The sequence below is a fragment of the Tachypleus tridentatus genome, chromosome 13 (genome assembly GCF_004210375.1).
Source record: "Tachypleus tridentatus isolate NWPU-2018 chromosome 13, ASM421037v1, whole genome shotgun sequence".
Taxonomy (NCBI): domain Eukaryota; kingdom Metazoa; phylum Arthropoda; class Merostomata; order Xiphosura; family Limulidae; genus Tachypleus; species Tachypleus tridentatus.
Window position 1 is genome coordinate 49275482 of NC_134837.1, and position 18875 is coordinate 49294356.

Genomic DNA, 18875 nt, shown 5'->3' on the forward strand with positions numbered 1-18875 from the left:
TAACACACTGTGTTTTGAAAAGAATAAGTGTCAATTTCACTCAGAGAACAAGACTGATTTCCATGGGAAAGTAAACAACTAGCTTGAATAAATTTGTAACAACACTTGTCACTTAGTTGGAAAGCCAGATGAATTTGAGAATTAAAGGAAATCATCTGCTGTTTGCATGTAGTTAAGTCTATGTTCTTCAGTGCATTACTACCATCAATATGTATGAGGCACTTATACAAACAGCTCATAGTAGCTTGTGAGTGATGTAATTTAATAGCATAACATTAGCTGCACTTTCCCAGAGTGTTTGTTTGGAATCAAGCACAAAGATACACAGTGGGTTATCTGTGCTTTGCCCACTATAGGTATCAAAACCTAGTTTCTAGCAGTGTGGAAAATGCAGACACACCACTGTGCCACTGTGAGGCATTCCCCCAAGTGATTTACCACTTATAATGGTGTAGATAGTAGTCAGACACTGTTCAAAAGACAATAAAACAATAAAATATAATTATACATAGATGTATACTGTTACAAGCTTAAAGCCACTTAGTAGGAAGGAATGTAGTTTCATGTTACAATGTGAAATCATTTTAGCATGTTAAAAAAAACAAGGTATCTTTTTTTTTTTTTTTGGTGGTTATGAGGTTGATCAAATTGACTGACCCCATATAAAGGTAGGTTAGAGAAAAAACAAATTTAAAGTTTTACTGAAAAAAGTTTGAAGTATATTTAGAAGGCTTTAGGGATCAAAGAAAGGAAATTTAAAATTTTGAGATGAGATAAAGTATTTATAATCTTAACATAATTATTTTTCACATGAACTACTTTATTAAAGATACTTCATTAAACATGGATACTTTTTTGTATGTGAAAGGTTGCCAAATTTGTGAAGATATACACACTATACTGAAAAGAGGAAATATTAAGGACCTATAAAGACTTTAAACAAGTACAAAAAGATCATGCTCCCATGGCTGAAAGGGTGAGTATGTTCCTTGAGACAGGGATTTGAATCTGCTAACCTCAGATTGCAAGTTAAGCACACTAACCACCTGGCTGTGCCAGGGTGAGTTTTGTAAGACTCCATTATGAATTTCAATATGACCAGTAAATGGTTCAGGGATGATAAATTTATAGCTGACTGCCATTCTCCCAACTTTTTGGATAAAATGAATAGAAATGAATAAAACCCCAGCTGAGAAGGTTCCCAACTTCTTTGGCCTCTTTCTGTAGTAAAACCCAAACTATCTGCTTTAGACTAACTGCCACAAAACAGGATCCCTTAGTGAGAGGAAGGTAATGTGGAAACAGGTGGGGAGGAGGATAGAAGCGAAGGACCAGAACTTGTAGGTATCATGGAAAGCCTGTCCCTCACTGGCCACAAGTCACTGATACTAATTCTCTGAAATCCCTTTAAGTAATAAATGAACTGTGAATGCATGAATGAGGGGGGGAAGGTTGTGATAAGGATTGAGGTGAAGAGATGCTGCATAATTATTTACGTGTGGATATGTAAAAGTGGGAGGTGAAGGTAGGGGCAACTGAGAAAATCCTGTGACAGAATGTAAAATATTATGTCAGAAACTGTAAATCACAACATTTAAATGATTAATAGACAGCTAGTTTGCACAATAAATAATTTAAAAATTAGAAACTTTCATCAAAAGTTCTCAAATTATAATTATTCTTAAAAACTAAGTTTACAGATTATACATATATTGAAATAATAACTGATTTCTCTAATTCTATTGGTCTTACAATCACAATTATATTTTTTTTGAAAATCTGCTAATTATTTTCATCATAGTTTCTATAAATCTATTGACAGGATTAAATGTAAAAAACCTCTTAAATGCACCTTGGTGATGTGCTTGGAGAATGTCCTGGTGTCGCTGTCGGTGAAGACCTTCGAGGAGGAATAGGAGGTGGTGCACCTGGAGGTCGACGACTGGATTGAGGAGAAGTTCTAGGAGATACCATGGGTGATCTACTGCTTGACTGAAAGCCATTATAAATGTTTTAATCAATATTCCACTATTTGCTATAAATTTATGAAAATTATAAAATACCATTTATTCCACGTAACTCAAGTTAACAGTTTAGTGTTTCATTATTGTGATGAAACATCTTTTGTTTTTACAAAGTACACACAGAGCTACTAGTAATTACAAAATAGGCATGAAAGGTATATTGATGTCATATTACTGGTAATAGAATCAGATAATTATTCTGGAGCTCATATTATTATATGACCTTATCAAGCAGTTCCTATCACAGCTTCAGCACAATTATCATCTGACTGAAAGCTTTCAGGTTATGTGTTTTGACCACACTGCATTGACTTCTACTGACTGGCAAGATCCTAGTTTTGATAGCATCTTCAAACTTTTGTTCCAATTGTCCTAAATAAACTTCTCATAAGAAAAGGTTTAAAACAAATGGAATTTTTTTAGTTTGTTTACACTTAAGAAATGCTTTTTTTTTAACCTCTGTTGTCCATGAGGGTATTCTACTCTTAACTGGAAAATGTTTTTGTGTATATTATCCAAAAATCAGATAAAAATTATGTGATTAAATGCACTCAGTGCAACTATAAAACTCCCTGTCAGAGATAGACAGGTGAAGATTTCAAAAGGCTAAAATACTTATCTTTCTTGAAAATTCCTCCATTTCAAGGCATGAAATGGACAAAAATTCAAACATTGGAAAATGGACACATTCCATTCCATGACACCACACCATTGATGCTTACTGAACAAGATGAACAGTTATAGCATACTGATGATGAGATAATAGAAAATGAAATGAAAACGTCTTGTTGTTTAAATTTGTTGACAACTCATAAATGTCAACTATTATTTAAATAAAAGAAAAATTACAAAAATAAATAAATATATGTAACAAAAGAAGCAATAAAGTCACCATAGAAGTCACTAAGGAACAGAATGATCAGATAGGCCTTGAAGAAGAAGAAAAAAAAAGGAACATTTTTAACCTGATAAATAACTGTTTCAGAAGAATAAAAATATGATGTCTGTAAATAAAAAGATAATTTAAAAACAGATTGAAACTACCCACCGGGATTCAGATAATCAGGTAATAAGATCAGTTGACTATTTCAAGTATTTATTCTCAAATGTCAAATACAATAGAAAAAATAACAAGGCAAACAAGAGCCAGACCTAAAGTGATTTTGATTACAAAAACTATACTGTGTATTACAAACATCTGCAGAGCCCATTTCTGAAATCATCTGGTCACTGCTGTTTGAAAATGGTTTAATCCTAGTGTGCACATATAAATTTAGCACATATTGGTTAACATCATACAAGAAAACAAGTACATGACTATAAGAAAAACAAACTGGATAAACATGTATCCATCAACGTTTTAGAAAAATACTGCTACATATCAGAACCAGTTAAAAACTTGTCAGAGGGAAAAAAGTAGTAAAGAAAAGAATATCCAGGTCATTGAAGGTAGGTAAGTCTTTTAGTTACATTATATAAAAGTGATTAAGTATTGTATGCTAAATGTTCTTAAAATTATTGACTAAATATCACAAGCTTTCGATATATTTGTTTGTTTGTTTTGAATTTCTTGCAAAGCTACACAAGGGCTATCTGTCCCTAATTTTGCAGTCTAAGACTAGAGGGAAGGCAGCTAGTCATCACCACCCACCACCAACTCTTGGGATACTCTTTTAACCAATGAATAGTGGGATTGACTATCACATTACAGTGTTCCCATGGCTGAAAAAGCGAACATGTTTGGTGTGATAAGGATTTAAACCAGCGACCCTCAGATTACAAGTCAGGTGCCTTATCCACCTGGTCATGCAGGGCCAATAATTTCATACTCTAGCTATTAGTATCTAACAATAGTACCTTTACTATATCATGTTCTGTAGTTTTGTTTTATAACCTACATAATCCTATATGTTAAAATCAAGTCAGTGGGGTTGTTGGATGATTTTTGTTTTGAAATTAATAGACACTATAATTCATTGCACAATATGACTATCAAGTCAATAAGTTTATAATTACCATAATGAAAATCATTTTGTTTAAAACATATGATAAAAAGTATGTAACCAAGCCCTGTATACCTACCCTGCTGCTGTCTGCTGTTTCTGAACGTGGAGATAATGCTAGTGCTTGTAAACATGATGTCCAAGTGTTGGGATCCTAGTTAACATTTAAAACATTTCAATGTTTAGTCACAGTCTTGGACAAAAAAATACATGTATCGTTTGGGCCATACTATGTTTGGAGTTGTGAGGATGACATTATAAAATAATAATTGTTTGATTGCTTCCTTATTCCAAAATATCTGTAATTTGGTCAAGGAATTGCTAGTGACACATTAAAAGTTCATTCAAAAAAAGAAATTTTATCAAATTACATAAAACAACCTTTCACAAAGTCAGTTTATCAAGCATGCAAATCATTATTAATACAAAAATTAAAAAAGGCACAGTTTTCAAAATTTTTAGTTTTACATCATATCAGCATTGATATGTGTTTATTCATAAATGTCCTAGTTTTGTCATTATTGGCCATATAAGCTTCATACCACATGAATCATCACTTAGAATGGCAACTGACACAAAAACAACAGCCTGGGGTTGTTTTGGTAAATCTTTTAGTACCAATAAGACAATTTGTACGACATGTTTTCTGGTGAAAAAAAGAAAAGTTCAACAATATCTCACCAATTCAGAATGTCTGAGCAAGAATATTTAAATGATGATATTTGTTTTGCCATGAAGTACAATTAAAATGAATGCAGCACAGATAGAAACAGTGAAGATTCAAAGACAATTAAAAAATAAAGTTAAAGGAAACTATATTTACAATTAATGGCATGACTGTTTGGAGAATATGGTGAAAGCACTTTGCTTTCTCATTATTAATTTGTAACTGGTTGGTAAAAATCTCATAATAATTGAAATATCTGTATGGTAAATTGTACAACACATTTGATGTCCTAAAATTAAGTTTAATATTCATTGTCCTAGTTCTGGGAATTTGATAGTGTGTGTGCGTGTATGTGTTTTTCTTATGAAAACCATATCAGGCTAAATGCTGAGCCCACTGAGGGGAATCAAACCCTTGATTTTAGCAATGTAAATCCATAGACTTACTGCTGTACTAGTGGGAGGGTTTGATAGTGTAAACCATTATTTAGTAATGAGTGCAGCATAGTACTTAATGTAAAAACAAAATTTTCACCATCATTAAAATATTCTATACAATCTTTGACTTTGGTAAATGTATCACTTAATAAAAACTATAGAATGGAACAAATAAAACAAAACTAATTTCTTTTTGCAAATAGAATTATGAATTTAAATGTCTTTACAGTGCAGATTAGTGTGCATCTGTAATGTGTTACTTTTCTAAACATAAATTTTTTAGTTGAATCAGTGAAAAGTTGTGTATAAAACACTTGTTGAACTGTGGTTATAAATGACTCTATCATTTTTATAAGAGGGTAAGTGAGAACTTATGGAGTAAACAGCCAGGTCACAAAAACCTTGGATTCAGTAATAGTTGTCAGTAATTTTGAACTACTGAACAGAGAAATTTAGCCAGCCAGCAGCCCTTTTTCCTAACTGTAGGGAATATATCTAAGAGCTAACAGATTAATTTTGACTTCCATAATTGTTTTGTCTCAGAATTTTCCAGTTATTTAAGAATTACCTGCATAAATTCATTCCTAAGTATGTCAAAAATTCATCCCAAGCACAACTTTAACAGTATGTTTACTGAACGATTTTAAAGAATGAATACAGGGTACTGCATAACCTTTTTACACACCAATACATACAAGTTACAGACCACCATTTTTCACTGAAGTTCAAAATTTTAATGAAGCAAGAAAATAGTATGCTATTTTAATCAATCTTATCCATAAACACAATCATGTTATTTTTCACTGTAAACAGATATTTAATAATTTCTAAATTTAATTTGAAAATATGAACATAATCTCAGCCAAAACTAATAAAAGTAATTATCCATGTAAAGTTTTCATTAGATGTAAGGTAAATCAACAATACATATTAGTTAGTTACACCTTATCTACCTTAGTTTTGTATATGCCATTTCTAATAGATTTCTTATCCTACAGAATTTAAGTCACAAAGTAAATATGATTAAGAAATTCTGTGAATCCAAATCTCAATTGCCACAAGATCTTTAGTTAACTAACAATTCCATAATAAATCATGCAACTTCTAGAACTTAAGTGCTAATCTTTAACAATCAAAGGGGTGGCAATGAACTAGGATGCCTATAAAAAAATATTTAAAGTTTCAATGTTCAAATTACATACATTGCTTGGTCAGAATTGTTGACAATGGTGTATCACACAGAGATATGTTATTATTTTAATTTTTCTAAGACAAAATACATTTTCTAATACAAAAGTATAAACTGACAAAAAATCATTTTAAACAAAACATTAAGACTTTTATGGAGTAATAAATTCCAATCAGAATTCTGAAACTAGTATTTTACAACTATCATTTAGAATCACCAATAGAACAAATTATAATTGCTTTAATAAAAATTAATATTTACATACAGTGTAATACAAATATTTGTATTACATTTACAGAACAGTATTTTTTTATTTATTGAACATATACTTTATTCTGCACTCAAATGAACAACAATTTCTACTTCTCAAAAGGCATTTCATCAAAGTATTGTTTAAACACACAATGTGAAAACATACATATTTTGAGTGAAACATTAGAATAATGCTTTCATTATTTGTCCTAATTTAACTAACAGGTGAATTTATTTTATTCTTGTAAGATAATTCAAGTATAATAGTTCCTTTGTTTTAATATTAAAAATCTTTCATATTTTTTATATCTTTATCAAAAAAATTAAAGAAAAAAATCATCATGCAAAAAAACAACAACAATAAAAAACATTACTAAAGAAGGACACAAAGCAAGGCTAATAAATTCAGCCTGCAAACCATGAGAAAAAGAAAAGCTTTTATTGAAGGCACATGCAATGATTTATATACAATGCTTAATGAAAAAACACATGTAGGAAATGAAAAAAACATGCATCAATTTACATGGCAAAAAAAAACACAATCATTCCATAAGTGTCAAAATAATACAAACTAAATTTATTTCATTTGAAATTCACCATTAATATTTTTTTCACTTAAAATTATTTTTTACAGCAAAGTAATCTTGAAATTAAGACATCAAACAGACTGACACTGAGTTAGTATACTACACATATAATTTAATTTTCAATTATCAAAATCCTCTATACAGCTGTTCATGAAATTTCAGTGGTTTCATTTCAGTAGTAGACTGTCTAGGATTAAAAAGTAGATATGTACTAATAGTTTGTTTTCAAAGTTGGATTCATTTTTATGTTCATTTAGCTAATATGTCCTAAAAAGCAACCCTGAAATTAAAAAAAATAATGTTTTGGTTTTTTCAAATTACATTTAAAGATAAACCAAATATAAATTTTTTTATACAGGGAAAATTAAACTTATACTTTTCTAACTTATATGATTTAAAGTATTACAGTTACAATGTTGTGTTAATACAATTACTTTCAGAACATGTCCACTACAGATACATAAAATCACACACTATAAATAACTGGTAAATTATTGAACAGATAAAATATTTTTACAGTTTATACATCATCACTGTAAAAATAAGCTACTAACTCCACAAAATTTGACTCAATTTATTTCTAGTTTGACATCTTGCTCATTCATAAAATTAATCAATGTAAAGTAAATAACAGACTGTGTCTGTAGTTTAGTATCCCTTCCTAGTGAAGGCCAAACAAAATTACAATAAATTTTGCTGAATGAAAACATGTTACAAAAATTAGAATGAATGAAAAAACTTTGAATCTGTAAAAAAATGAATGAACAAACTTCAAAACTAACAGTGTATTATGTATGAAGAAGACTTTACACCAAATAAAATTTTTTTACAAAGTTTTTTGATTAAAATATCAGAAAACATTAACAATAGTCAAATATATGCAATGTTAAAGACTTTTATTGAGAATTTTTTTAAACATTTTATAAAATTTTAATCTCAGTTTATGTTTACAGTCTTTTAGATAAAAGAGGGAAAAAAAACATTAATGGTATGGCACATTTACAGAAATATTAGAAACACCTAAGGTTTAGTACATATATTATACAAATTAAATATCTCAATATTTATCAAGAAATGCATGAAAACAAACCAATCACAGTGGAATACACAAACCAGAAGTTCTTCAAAAATAACAAAAAAAATCTAAATTTAAATCGTTTGACATATTTTTCTCAACAAACTACAATGAATATTAAAAACAGATCCATTTTTAAATCCTTCAAAAATTCAATAAAAAAACAAGATAAATTAGAGCTTATTCAACTTTCAGCTGATATGGTCTGAAAATTTCCTTATCTCATTGCTTTATAAACACCTTGAGAGCTATCAGAATATATCATTAATATTACCTAGACTGTATTGTAGCACTTTTATACTGTATGTCAGTGAAAAACATTTTCAACTGCTTATAAGAATACATGATCTGAAGAATAAAAAAACTTGACATACATAAACACCTCATATAAATATATATAAGCCTCAGTAACATACAATAATTTAGGAAGACACAAGATATCACGTACAAGTAGCAACTCCTGTATTGTGACTTACAGTTCAGACCCAGTGTTTATTTTTATTCTCTGTATGATAAAAAATGACTTTAAAACTATGTACTGTAACATAAAACTCAGTATGTTTTTTTTTTCAGCACATATTGTGTTTTTGGTTTGCTCATAACATCATATAATGAAACAATACTTGTTATGGAATGGGTAAACAAATTCAAATGGTTCTGAATTGACTATTTTTAGGAAGGATAAAAATTACAGGTTTTTACACAAAACAAATCATAGAAGCAATAAAAGAAAGAATAAAGAAAGCTGATTTTCTGTCATAAAACCACTTGGAAATAAGAAACCAAGTAAATGATGCCATACTCTAGGAGCTTTGAACAAATAATGGACCACATATTAGCTAATAACTGATGCCACTTTTAGCAGTTAATTTAAACAAATAATGAATGAGATACTAGCTGGTAACTGTTGTCACATTCTAGGAGCTAAGTTAAATAAATTATGGATCAGATCATAACTAGTAACTAATCTCATGCAGTCTTGGAGCAAGTTAATAATGAAGTCAGCCAGACCATATTAAATTAAGGTATGCAGCCTAGAGACAAGTCTGAATTAGTAATAACAAGTTTGGACTAATAATTGAGTTGATCATAACTATCATTCTCATTACTAAACATTAAGTACATGTATATTTAACAAATACAGAGAGAAGTCATGCAACAACTGACATATATATATATATTTATAGAATACAACTACTTTTAAACAAATAAAATGAAATTACAGTAACAATGTTAAATGTTTACACATAGAGTATAATATAAAACAATGAACAACAGTTACAACAAACTGTACTTTATCTAACTTTAAAAGGTACTATACAGTTAATATTTATAACTGACATACCAGTAGTACACAGCTAGCTACATATGAGTAGAGCTGGACAGTTAGTGAAATTTGCTGACTGACAAACCATTGAGCACCTTTTATCAGTTACATTCAATTAATCAGTTATTCTCGTACTAAACAAGGACACTTGTAATAATTCGGAATACTAATTTCAAATAATTTATTATTTTCATGAGTTGTATTACTAATCAATTAAGTTAAATAACCTTGAACTTATAGAACAGATAGTAATTAGAAACCACAATAGTAATATTTTAATTACATGGATAGATGGAATAACTGAAAACAGCATTAACAAAAAATATAAATTTTAATTAGTTGATTATTTTCATGAACATCAATTTAATCATAATTTCAATTGTGTTGCTTAACACTAATCAATGCAATAATATTCATAAGTAATTGCTTACATCATTTAATCACCCAGCTCTACATATTATAAAGGTAGACATTAAGTGTGTATTCTGGGTGTTTTTCATTGGCACAGTGACTGTTATACAATTGAAGATAAAAGCATATATGAGTTATGATGGAAAATATCAAGAAATGCCCAATATGTCACTTTAAACTGGAATAACTGACCATCACAGAGGTCAAAAGCTGAACAAGGGAGAGAACTGATAGTTTTTTAAACTATTTAATCAGTTCTTAAGAACAAAATTAGTATTTATTGATGTCATTAGTATACAATAGACACCATAAAATTAAAAGTAAAAATTTCCATCACAAGGTTAACAGTAAAATTTATTATTTATTATATGTAGTTGTGAACAGTATGATATGATCACAAGAACATAATGAAAATGTGTTTCTATAAATATTTAAATCAGTTTACAAAAAACAATAAAGTCTCAGATTTCAAGCACTTAATATTTTCAGAAATTGTTAAATAAATTATCAGAGTACCCAGTGTTGGTCAAATGAAAATGATTAACTGATTTAGCTCTTTATTTACACGTTAATTTATTTATCTACTTTAAGTCTTCTTTGTGCACAATATTTTTGTATCATTATTATGCACAAAGAGGAAGAGATTATTTCTTCTTATAAAAGCTCTCTTAATCATACATTACCAAAAAAAAAAAAGATGGTATTTTCAATTTGAGACCAACTGGTTGTCTGTTTGCCACATATTGCTATATTGGCCACTTTGGCCTCAATTTGCAGATTCCAAACATCATCTGAGGTAGTGACCACATAACTCATGTTACTTCCCACACAAAGTTTTATCTGCACCCCAAGTTTGGAGTTTGCAGCTTAAAAGATGTGACAATGCATAAGGAACATGTTCATGCAGAATACACCAGGTGTGTGTATCAGGTGATTTAACACAAGAACTATATCTATAAAGCATCTATACAAGTTCATTCATGATACAGCTTTGATGAAAATACTTTTTCTTTCCTTCAATGTCAGGCAATGTTCTGTGAATGGTCTATTTAAATAAATCACAGGTATGGCAGAAGAACATTTGAATCAAACATTATTTAAATCATATAAAATCTAAAACATGTTCCTTGCTGTTGGAATTTAAGTTACCAATATTGAAATCAATGTTAACTTAAATCTGGATTTACTTTCACCATTTTAAGTACAGTAAACAGTACAGGATTGTTTCATTGGTCTAAGTTAAAAATCAAAACCAATATTTTTTGTGTATGTAATTTTGGTATCCCCTTTTTCAACCAAATACCTTCCAAAATTACTTTGGAATATATAAAAAAAACTTATATTTTATGTAAAGGTTGTATTTTGACAGGTGTTAGGAGATTCTACAAATAGGTACAATATAAAATGATGTAAAAAATTAACTATAACTCAATATCTAAACATTATCTAAAAACAAGTGAAGTACACTTGAAGCATACAGGATTCCAGTGATTAATAAAGAAACACAACAAGACTAGATTACATTTGTAGCTTTAAAAAAAAATGAAAATGATGCATTGCTGTTTCTATACATATCTACTGAAACAATCATTTATAGCACACCTGTACAAACCTTTAATCTCAAAGAATACAACAGATATTTGTTACCTCAAAATTTTCATCATCATCTAAATCCACCAAATGAGCAGAATTGGATCCATGTGAATCTTCTTTCTTTACTGTTCGTCCCATTGGATCAAATGGATCGACTACCACTTGTTCAGTCCCTTTGATTTCTGCTCGGCAAAATGGACAACCTTGACCTTCTGAGTCCTTCATCAAGAAAAAAAAAAATTATTAAAAATGTGTTATTTTATTTACAAGAAAAAAAAGGATATTATATAGAATATATGATAAAATTATAATGATAATAACATATGTTTCCTCACACTGGATGAAGTAAACTGCAAACATTGGAATAGAGAAGGGTTTCATTTGTTTAAATATAAAGTTGTACAACAGACTACCTGCACTGTGTTCACTGCAAGACCCAAACACTGAATTTTAGTATTATAAGTCTTCAAGCCTTCTGTTGAACCACTGAGAGTAAAAAAAGTCTTGACAAACATAAATGAAAACCTAGTAATATTAATACAAAAGTGTACTATTTGGAAGTAATACATAAAACTTGTGAATAATTTAGTTAATTCACTTTCCAGTGAAGCAAATCTGAATACTTTGTTTTTTTAATAAACAAAATTTTTAAATTATGAGTTAAGTATCAATTCAAACACTACCTACTATAAACTAATGTACAAACAGTGTAAAACTTTCACAAAAATAAGTTTTTGGTTCTGGATAAAAAATGTTTATGAAAAGTTCAAATGAAAACAAATCTATTAAAACAAGATTGGTTAAAAATATCATGAGAACATATTTGCTTGGAAGACTGAAATAAATTCACTTATTTTCCTAAAAGATTCGAAAAATATGGTTATAATATTTTAAGAATGTTACACGAGATTTTAGTGTTAAAACATCACATAAAATGGGTAAATACCGTATGTGGGATCTTAAGTGCTAAGTCTGCATTCATTATTAAAACATCTGAGAAAAGTTTAAGAAAACAAGTTTCTGAAGAAGAAAATAACAATACTAAATATTTATATTATGCAAGTTAATCTGTAAATGTTAAACAAATACATCAAAGTTTTCAATGTACGTATCTTATACATTTTCTCCTCACTGCTCATAACTATTATGCGACTGAATTAAAAAAAACACAATAGCTCCAAAAACATCTTGTAATCTACTATACCACAGTCATTTGTCTATGCAAATTGTTCCCTAAACAGCTGGTATGGGTATTAAAACTTTTATTACAATAAACTAGAGAACAACATTTCCTTTGTTAACCTGAAGATGACCTAAGAAGGTCAAAACATTATTCTTTACTTTAATAAAAGTTTTAATACCCATACCACACATCTTAAGATACATTTTTACTTCAAGTTGATTTTCTGTCATCACAAAATTGTCTCCTACTTGTGTAGCATTACAGATTTCACTACATTATTCCAATTTTTTATAATTAGCCAAAGCTACAATTATCACACTGCAATATTATTACATATGTATCTGATGCATGAAATATTCCCTTTTTATAAATTGTCAAGCCTTTTGTTCAGTCATAGCAACCCCACAGTAACACTAGCTTTTTTTATACAGAAAAAAATAGAGAGAAAAAAATCAAGAAGTCTGTATGTACCTGCCATGATGTAAGACAGGGAGTGCATAAAAGATGACCACATGGTTCGATACGAATGTCTTTGTCATTTTCTGCACAGATCTTACACAACTGGAATGTTGATCCCATTTCACAATACAGCTCATATTGCTCCTGAGTTACTTTGATGTGGTCTTCAGGAGTGGCCTGCACTGCCCAACTGAGGTCTGGATTTGTATTTCTTCCATCAGGATACAAGTAACTTAAAGAAATAAATAATAATAATAACCACACAAAAACTCATTTATATGGCAACAAAGATATTAAATATAATACAATGCAAAATTATATAGGCAAAATGGATTTGAACAAGTATGTTTATTCATACAATAAGGACGGATGCACTTGAAAGAGAATTTATTCCACACACACACACCATCATTATCTACAATAAAATATGAGAAAAACTTTTAAATAAATGATACAACAAAAAACTTATATTATACATAAGAACACTTTATTGTTAGCTGTTATTACTAAGTTCATTAGAAATTACTAGCCACGAAACTCTGTTTCTTACTCAAAAAATGTTGATTTGACTTAAAAATACTGTTATTTTACCACAGCAAAATTAGTTCTTAAATCAGTGTTTAAAAAAGAAAACTCCTAACACTATCAGGCTAAGACAACCATTACTGAATAATTCTAAAACTTACCAAACAATGATTGTATTCATTTGAACATTATTACTTTTTTAATCTTAACATGTAATGAAGATTATAGAATATTATGAATATTTTAATCCTTTTGTCATTTCACTAAACCTAATTTATTTGATATCAATTTTACAAACATTCAACAGAACTGAAAAAAAAAAATCAAAAAAAATCAAACAACTTATATCTGTGTGGAGTTCATAAGGGGTAAATATTTTTTTTAAATATTGCTGTTTGTATAGAATTCATAAGTAAGCATATAATTAAAAAGAAAACTACTGTTGGTGTGTGGTGGAGTGCATAACTGACAGAAAAACAACAACCACCACTGACATTTTAACAGGCATTTTTTTTCTTACATATGCATGTACAGACAGCAAAAAAGATTGTTATTACTAGTGTAGAGTCAGTTGGCTGATTGTGCAAGTTGATATCTGAATGCATACTGAAGTTCACATACAACAAATGCTTGGATAGTTACTTATATGTAATGCCAAATGAAGCTTTCAGTTGATGTGTGATTGGTTATTTGCTTTTATGAATTAACCCTTTCAGTATATACTCAGTCCTTGGGACTGACCTCGTAACCATTTTCTGCTTGTTATAGTTTTTATCCTATTATTTTTAAATTTGTAAGCATATGTTTGTGAAACTGGAAATATTATCAGTAGACATTACAATGCTTTAATATGCAAGTATTACATTTTTTTAATTAAATCTTAAGGTTTGTTAAGCAATGTTTTTCTCACACCTTTTTTCTTTTCACATGTTGCCTATTCATCTTGCAAAGTAATTTTCATTTTAATATTAAAAATACTTTTATGGATCAAAAATTTTCAAATTCCACATGCAAAATTCTTATAATGTCCAGATAGTTTTATACAATGTTTCTTGAGAAAAACTTTATAATTTATGTTATCTTCATTAACAAATCTCTGTATGAACTCAGTTAATATAAAATGAGGAAATAAATATATATTATACTTTTTTTCATTCTAGAATGATTTCAGATTGTAACACAAAAACATAAATATTTAGACTAAATAACTTAAATCTCATTTAATAATTTGTTAATACTTATTAATTGTTTTTATTATATTGAGCTTTCAGCCATGCCTGGCTAACAACACAGAAATTACAAAGTGACACAAATGCACTCATGTTACCATATCCAGTAATATAAAACTGACCTTTAATTTGTACAAGGTGGCCTATTGTAGAAGTGTTTTAGTGGACAAGTATTTTGTAAAAGACAATCGTATTTCAATTATTATATACTGTATATGTATGTAGATTATTAATATTAACAAACAAGTTCTTATAGCCTTAAGAGATTCTGCATGTGAAGGACATGAAATAAAATAATTTTCAATGCTTTTATATATGCAATTGATTAACCAAAAAATCACAAATTACTTCAAAGATAATATGAAATTCCCTTACAATTTATTAAGTTTAGTAACTAAGTTGTATTTGGGTTTAAAATAAATTGAAATGTTTAACCAGCTGAAGCACAAGGGTCAGTCTTGAATAAAAGAAAAGACATCATTATATTTGAAAATGGCTGAGAAAATCATTACGGGTACATCCTGAGCATTTGATTGGCCATTCATATCCATAAATACATGTATATAAGGAAGCATTTCCAGAACCACTATAGGTGAGCAGGGCAACTACGTTTGATTCACTAAATATAGTGATAGCTCAGGAAATAGAAAAGGTAAAAAAGTTTCATTTTAAATTCTAGCTTTTCAATATTAGTAATTCGAGTTCCTAATTCATACAAAATTATAAACTTTGTTCTTTGACATCATAACACCTAATTTCAACCAGTACTATACTCAACATACCATGTGACACACAAAAACTGATGTTCAAATATTTTTTTTGTAAATATTTACTTTTCAATAAAGAAATTATATATTGTATGATATAAGGCCTTTAAACTGTAATCTACAGTTTGATACCAAACTTAATGACATAAATTCATAAAATACTTATTCAACAAAATTTTGAATGCAATTCAACAAATGCAATGACATGAACCTTCACCTGTGACCCACCTGGAAAGTGGTAAGAAAACTTTCAGTTGATGTCTGGTTGATTATCAATACAAGTTGCCAAAATGAAGAAATTTACTAACTTTTTTCACAAGACTGAGTCAAAGTGCACTTGACCTTTTCCAGTGTTATATTCAAATTTTAATGACATAACTTTATTATTAAAATATGAAAATAACCTTACCATGAAAATTTAGCATATATTTTTTATGTTATCTAAGTTTTAGCTTCTTAATTTTAAAAAGAAATATTAAAAACACCCAAACTTTATTTTCTGAGTTACTTGATGCATCTGAGATTTGATTTTCTTGACTTTGAACTTTCTAAGTTTTAAAATGAGCTGCTGCAGTTTCCAATCACTTAAATATACAAACTATACTTAATTATAAATAATAACATAAAATTTGAACCTCCTACTTTCTTTATTTGTGGACATATAAATAAGTTTGTCATCTATCAAACCAACCTCTGCACTCCCCTCCGACTTTTAAAATTATTTGTTAAGAACTTTACTTGGCAAATGGACACACTTATAACCAACAGAAAGCTCAACTTCTCCTCTAGATAAATCCTTCAGTTCTATATTCATTTTTCCCACCTGAAGCCAATGCAAATTGATGGAGTTCTATTGACTGAATTTGGTAATATGAATAAAAATAGAAGTTTTAAGCTATCTATAGTTTACCTACAAAGTTGAATAAATTACAATAGTTTTGGCACATTCTATTCTAGTGTTGAACATAGCAGTTCTGTTCCAAAATGCATATTTAAAAGCAGCATCAATTTTTTTTATGAAATTCAACAAGGTTTAGGAGTGAATGTCAAACATTTTTATACAAGTGCTCAGTATAAAGTGAGCACTAGAAATTCTTGTTTTTAATGCATGTTTTTCTTTTATTGCTATATATCTTTTAACAAAAAGTACTTAATCATAAAATTTAGATTATTTTTAGCTTACCTAAACAAAACTTCAGCAAAATAAAACATCTTAAATAATACAAGCTTGAGCCCATTGTGAAACATGACACTAGATCACATGCTGTTTACATTTGTTTCACAAAAAACAGCTAATGGGCTCCACATATGATTTATTTCTTTGACACAATGATTATTACTACAGTGGGTATAAAGAACTGCAATATAATCTTAAAATAAAAATAAAATAAATATGGAAAGATTAACACTTGAAACTGTTGATATAAGCAAGTTGGAATTTATTTATCAATATGAGAGTTAGTGTATAAGAAAAAATTTATTATTGATTTGATTTCATATTTTGCAAATTTTCACTTCATTGTTTATTGACAATTTCTCTACAGGTAATGTTAGAAAGTTAATAGCACAGAAAATAAAATATTAAATACAAATTGTTACCAAAACAATTTAATATTCATTTGGGAGATTCTAGATGTTACTTAAAAGAAATGTGAAAACTGTAAGATGAATTGGTTTTATTTTTAACATATAAATAACCTTTCACTTGTACTACCTCAGTAAAATCTTCAGAAATTATTTCACAGAAACTTATGTAGTAGAAATACTTTATATTAAAAATATTTTGTTAATGTGTGCAAAATACCTTCAATGTTTTGTAAAAACTCACCTGATTTCATGAAGACATACAACGTAAATTCAGAATTACAGTAAATATAGTTTCAGTACAACCAACTTCATTCTTATAGGGTTAACACATTCATGTTGGTTCTGTACACACATACAGTAAATAAAAGTTTGTTGCTAACATCTCATTAATTAATTACCTATAAAAACATACATTTTACAAAGGTGTGAAATAACAGAAAACATTCAGCTACAATTTGAACAAGTTATAAGACTTTAATACCATTTTGTGGAACTGTGACTAAGTATAAAATTGAAAGCAGATACAGTAATGTCAGTTCAAAACTATACATTATTGCTACAGACTTCACTTTATTACAACTGTTACATGTTCTTGCTTCTAAACATGCTTACATCTAAATGTGAAAAGACATCTTTCTCATAAAATAGATTACTAACTTACAGACTGAATTTGATTACATTTATTTTATTATTTCTTTAATACCAAAAGTCTAAACATGAAAAGTCATTTTCTTGTGTAATTAGATTACTGCTCCTGAATTACCTTATACAGATTTCATTACAGGTGTATTCTTGTCCTTTCACTTCCTAAAAATTTTACTCACTAAAATGTGCAAATGGAGAGTCATCTCATGTTGCAATTTCATTTTATCATAATTCTTATGCAACACATTACTCATAAAAATTAAAATTATTTCACAATTAAAAAAAATTACATTTGTGCAATTTAGCCAAATATAAGGAACAACTATGGGAGCTGACTTATATTTACTACCATAAAATACCCATGCTCTGCTGTAGGGTTTGAAGGACCCTCCCCATGATTCCCAATGTACTGATGAAGGTTCTTTGTTATCCCCAGTTACATCTATAGTTACCTCAAGCAGTATTTGTACTCGAAAAAAAACCTTGTTAGGACAGCTGCTCATGACACCAGAGCATGTGCTCCTTATTTGGTTCCATAAGTATTTGACTGGAGGTATGAAAATAGTTTCAAATACAGTAATCCAGAATCTCAAATGTTGCCAGGAACACAAACTCCAATGCCATATTTGCATTCAGCAACCTTAAAAAAAGCTACTCCTGGACCATAATCATGCTTGGGTGACCTTCCGAGCCAGTTTTAGCTCCCTTCATGGATATGTAAACACACCCTCTGGGTCAACAAAAGGTCAGTCATACTGGTTCCAAAACTATGGAAGGAGTTCACAGACAAATAAGTTAAGATACATGCAGTGTGTGAATTAATATGGGATTTTCCTTTAATTATCACACATAAAAAAATCTTATCAAGAAAGACTACAATAAAGCATTGCACAAAGCCCCATTTCATAATATTTT

At 29.1% G+C, this 18875-nt stretch overlaps 1 protein-coding gene across 6 annotated transcripts in view; it reads right to left on the reverse strand.

Moving 5' to 3' along the window:
- Nucleotides 1-18875, reverse strand: part of LOC143240257 (E3 ubiquitin-protein ligase CBL-like) — a 76938-nt gene that overhangs the window by 25149 nt on the left and 32914 nt on the right. For all 6 annotated transcript variants that reach the window (XR_013021685.1, XM_076482415.1, XM_076482413.1 and 3 more), the window contains 4 exons: nucleotides 13220-13439; nucleotides 11620-11784; nucleotides 4107-4181; nucleotides 1853-1992 (listed from right to left, as the gene is read on the reverse strand). Coding sequence is in view for 5 of the 6 variants with exons in the window: in XM_076482415.1 (XP_076338530.1) it covers nucleotides 1853-1992; nucleotides 4107-4181; nucleotides 11620-11784; nucleotides 13220-13439 (600 nt within the window). In the remaining variant the exon portion in view is untranslated. The remainder of the gene's footprint in view (nucleotides 1-1852; nucleotides 1993-4106; nucleotides 4182-11619; nucleotides 11785-13219; nucleotides 13440-18875) is intronic.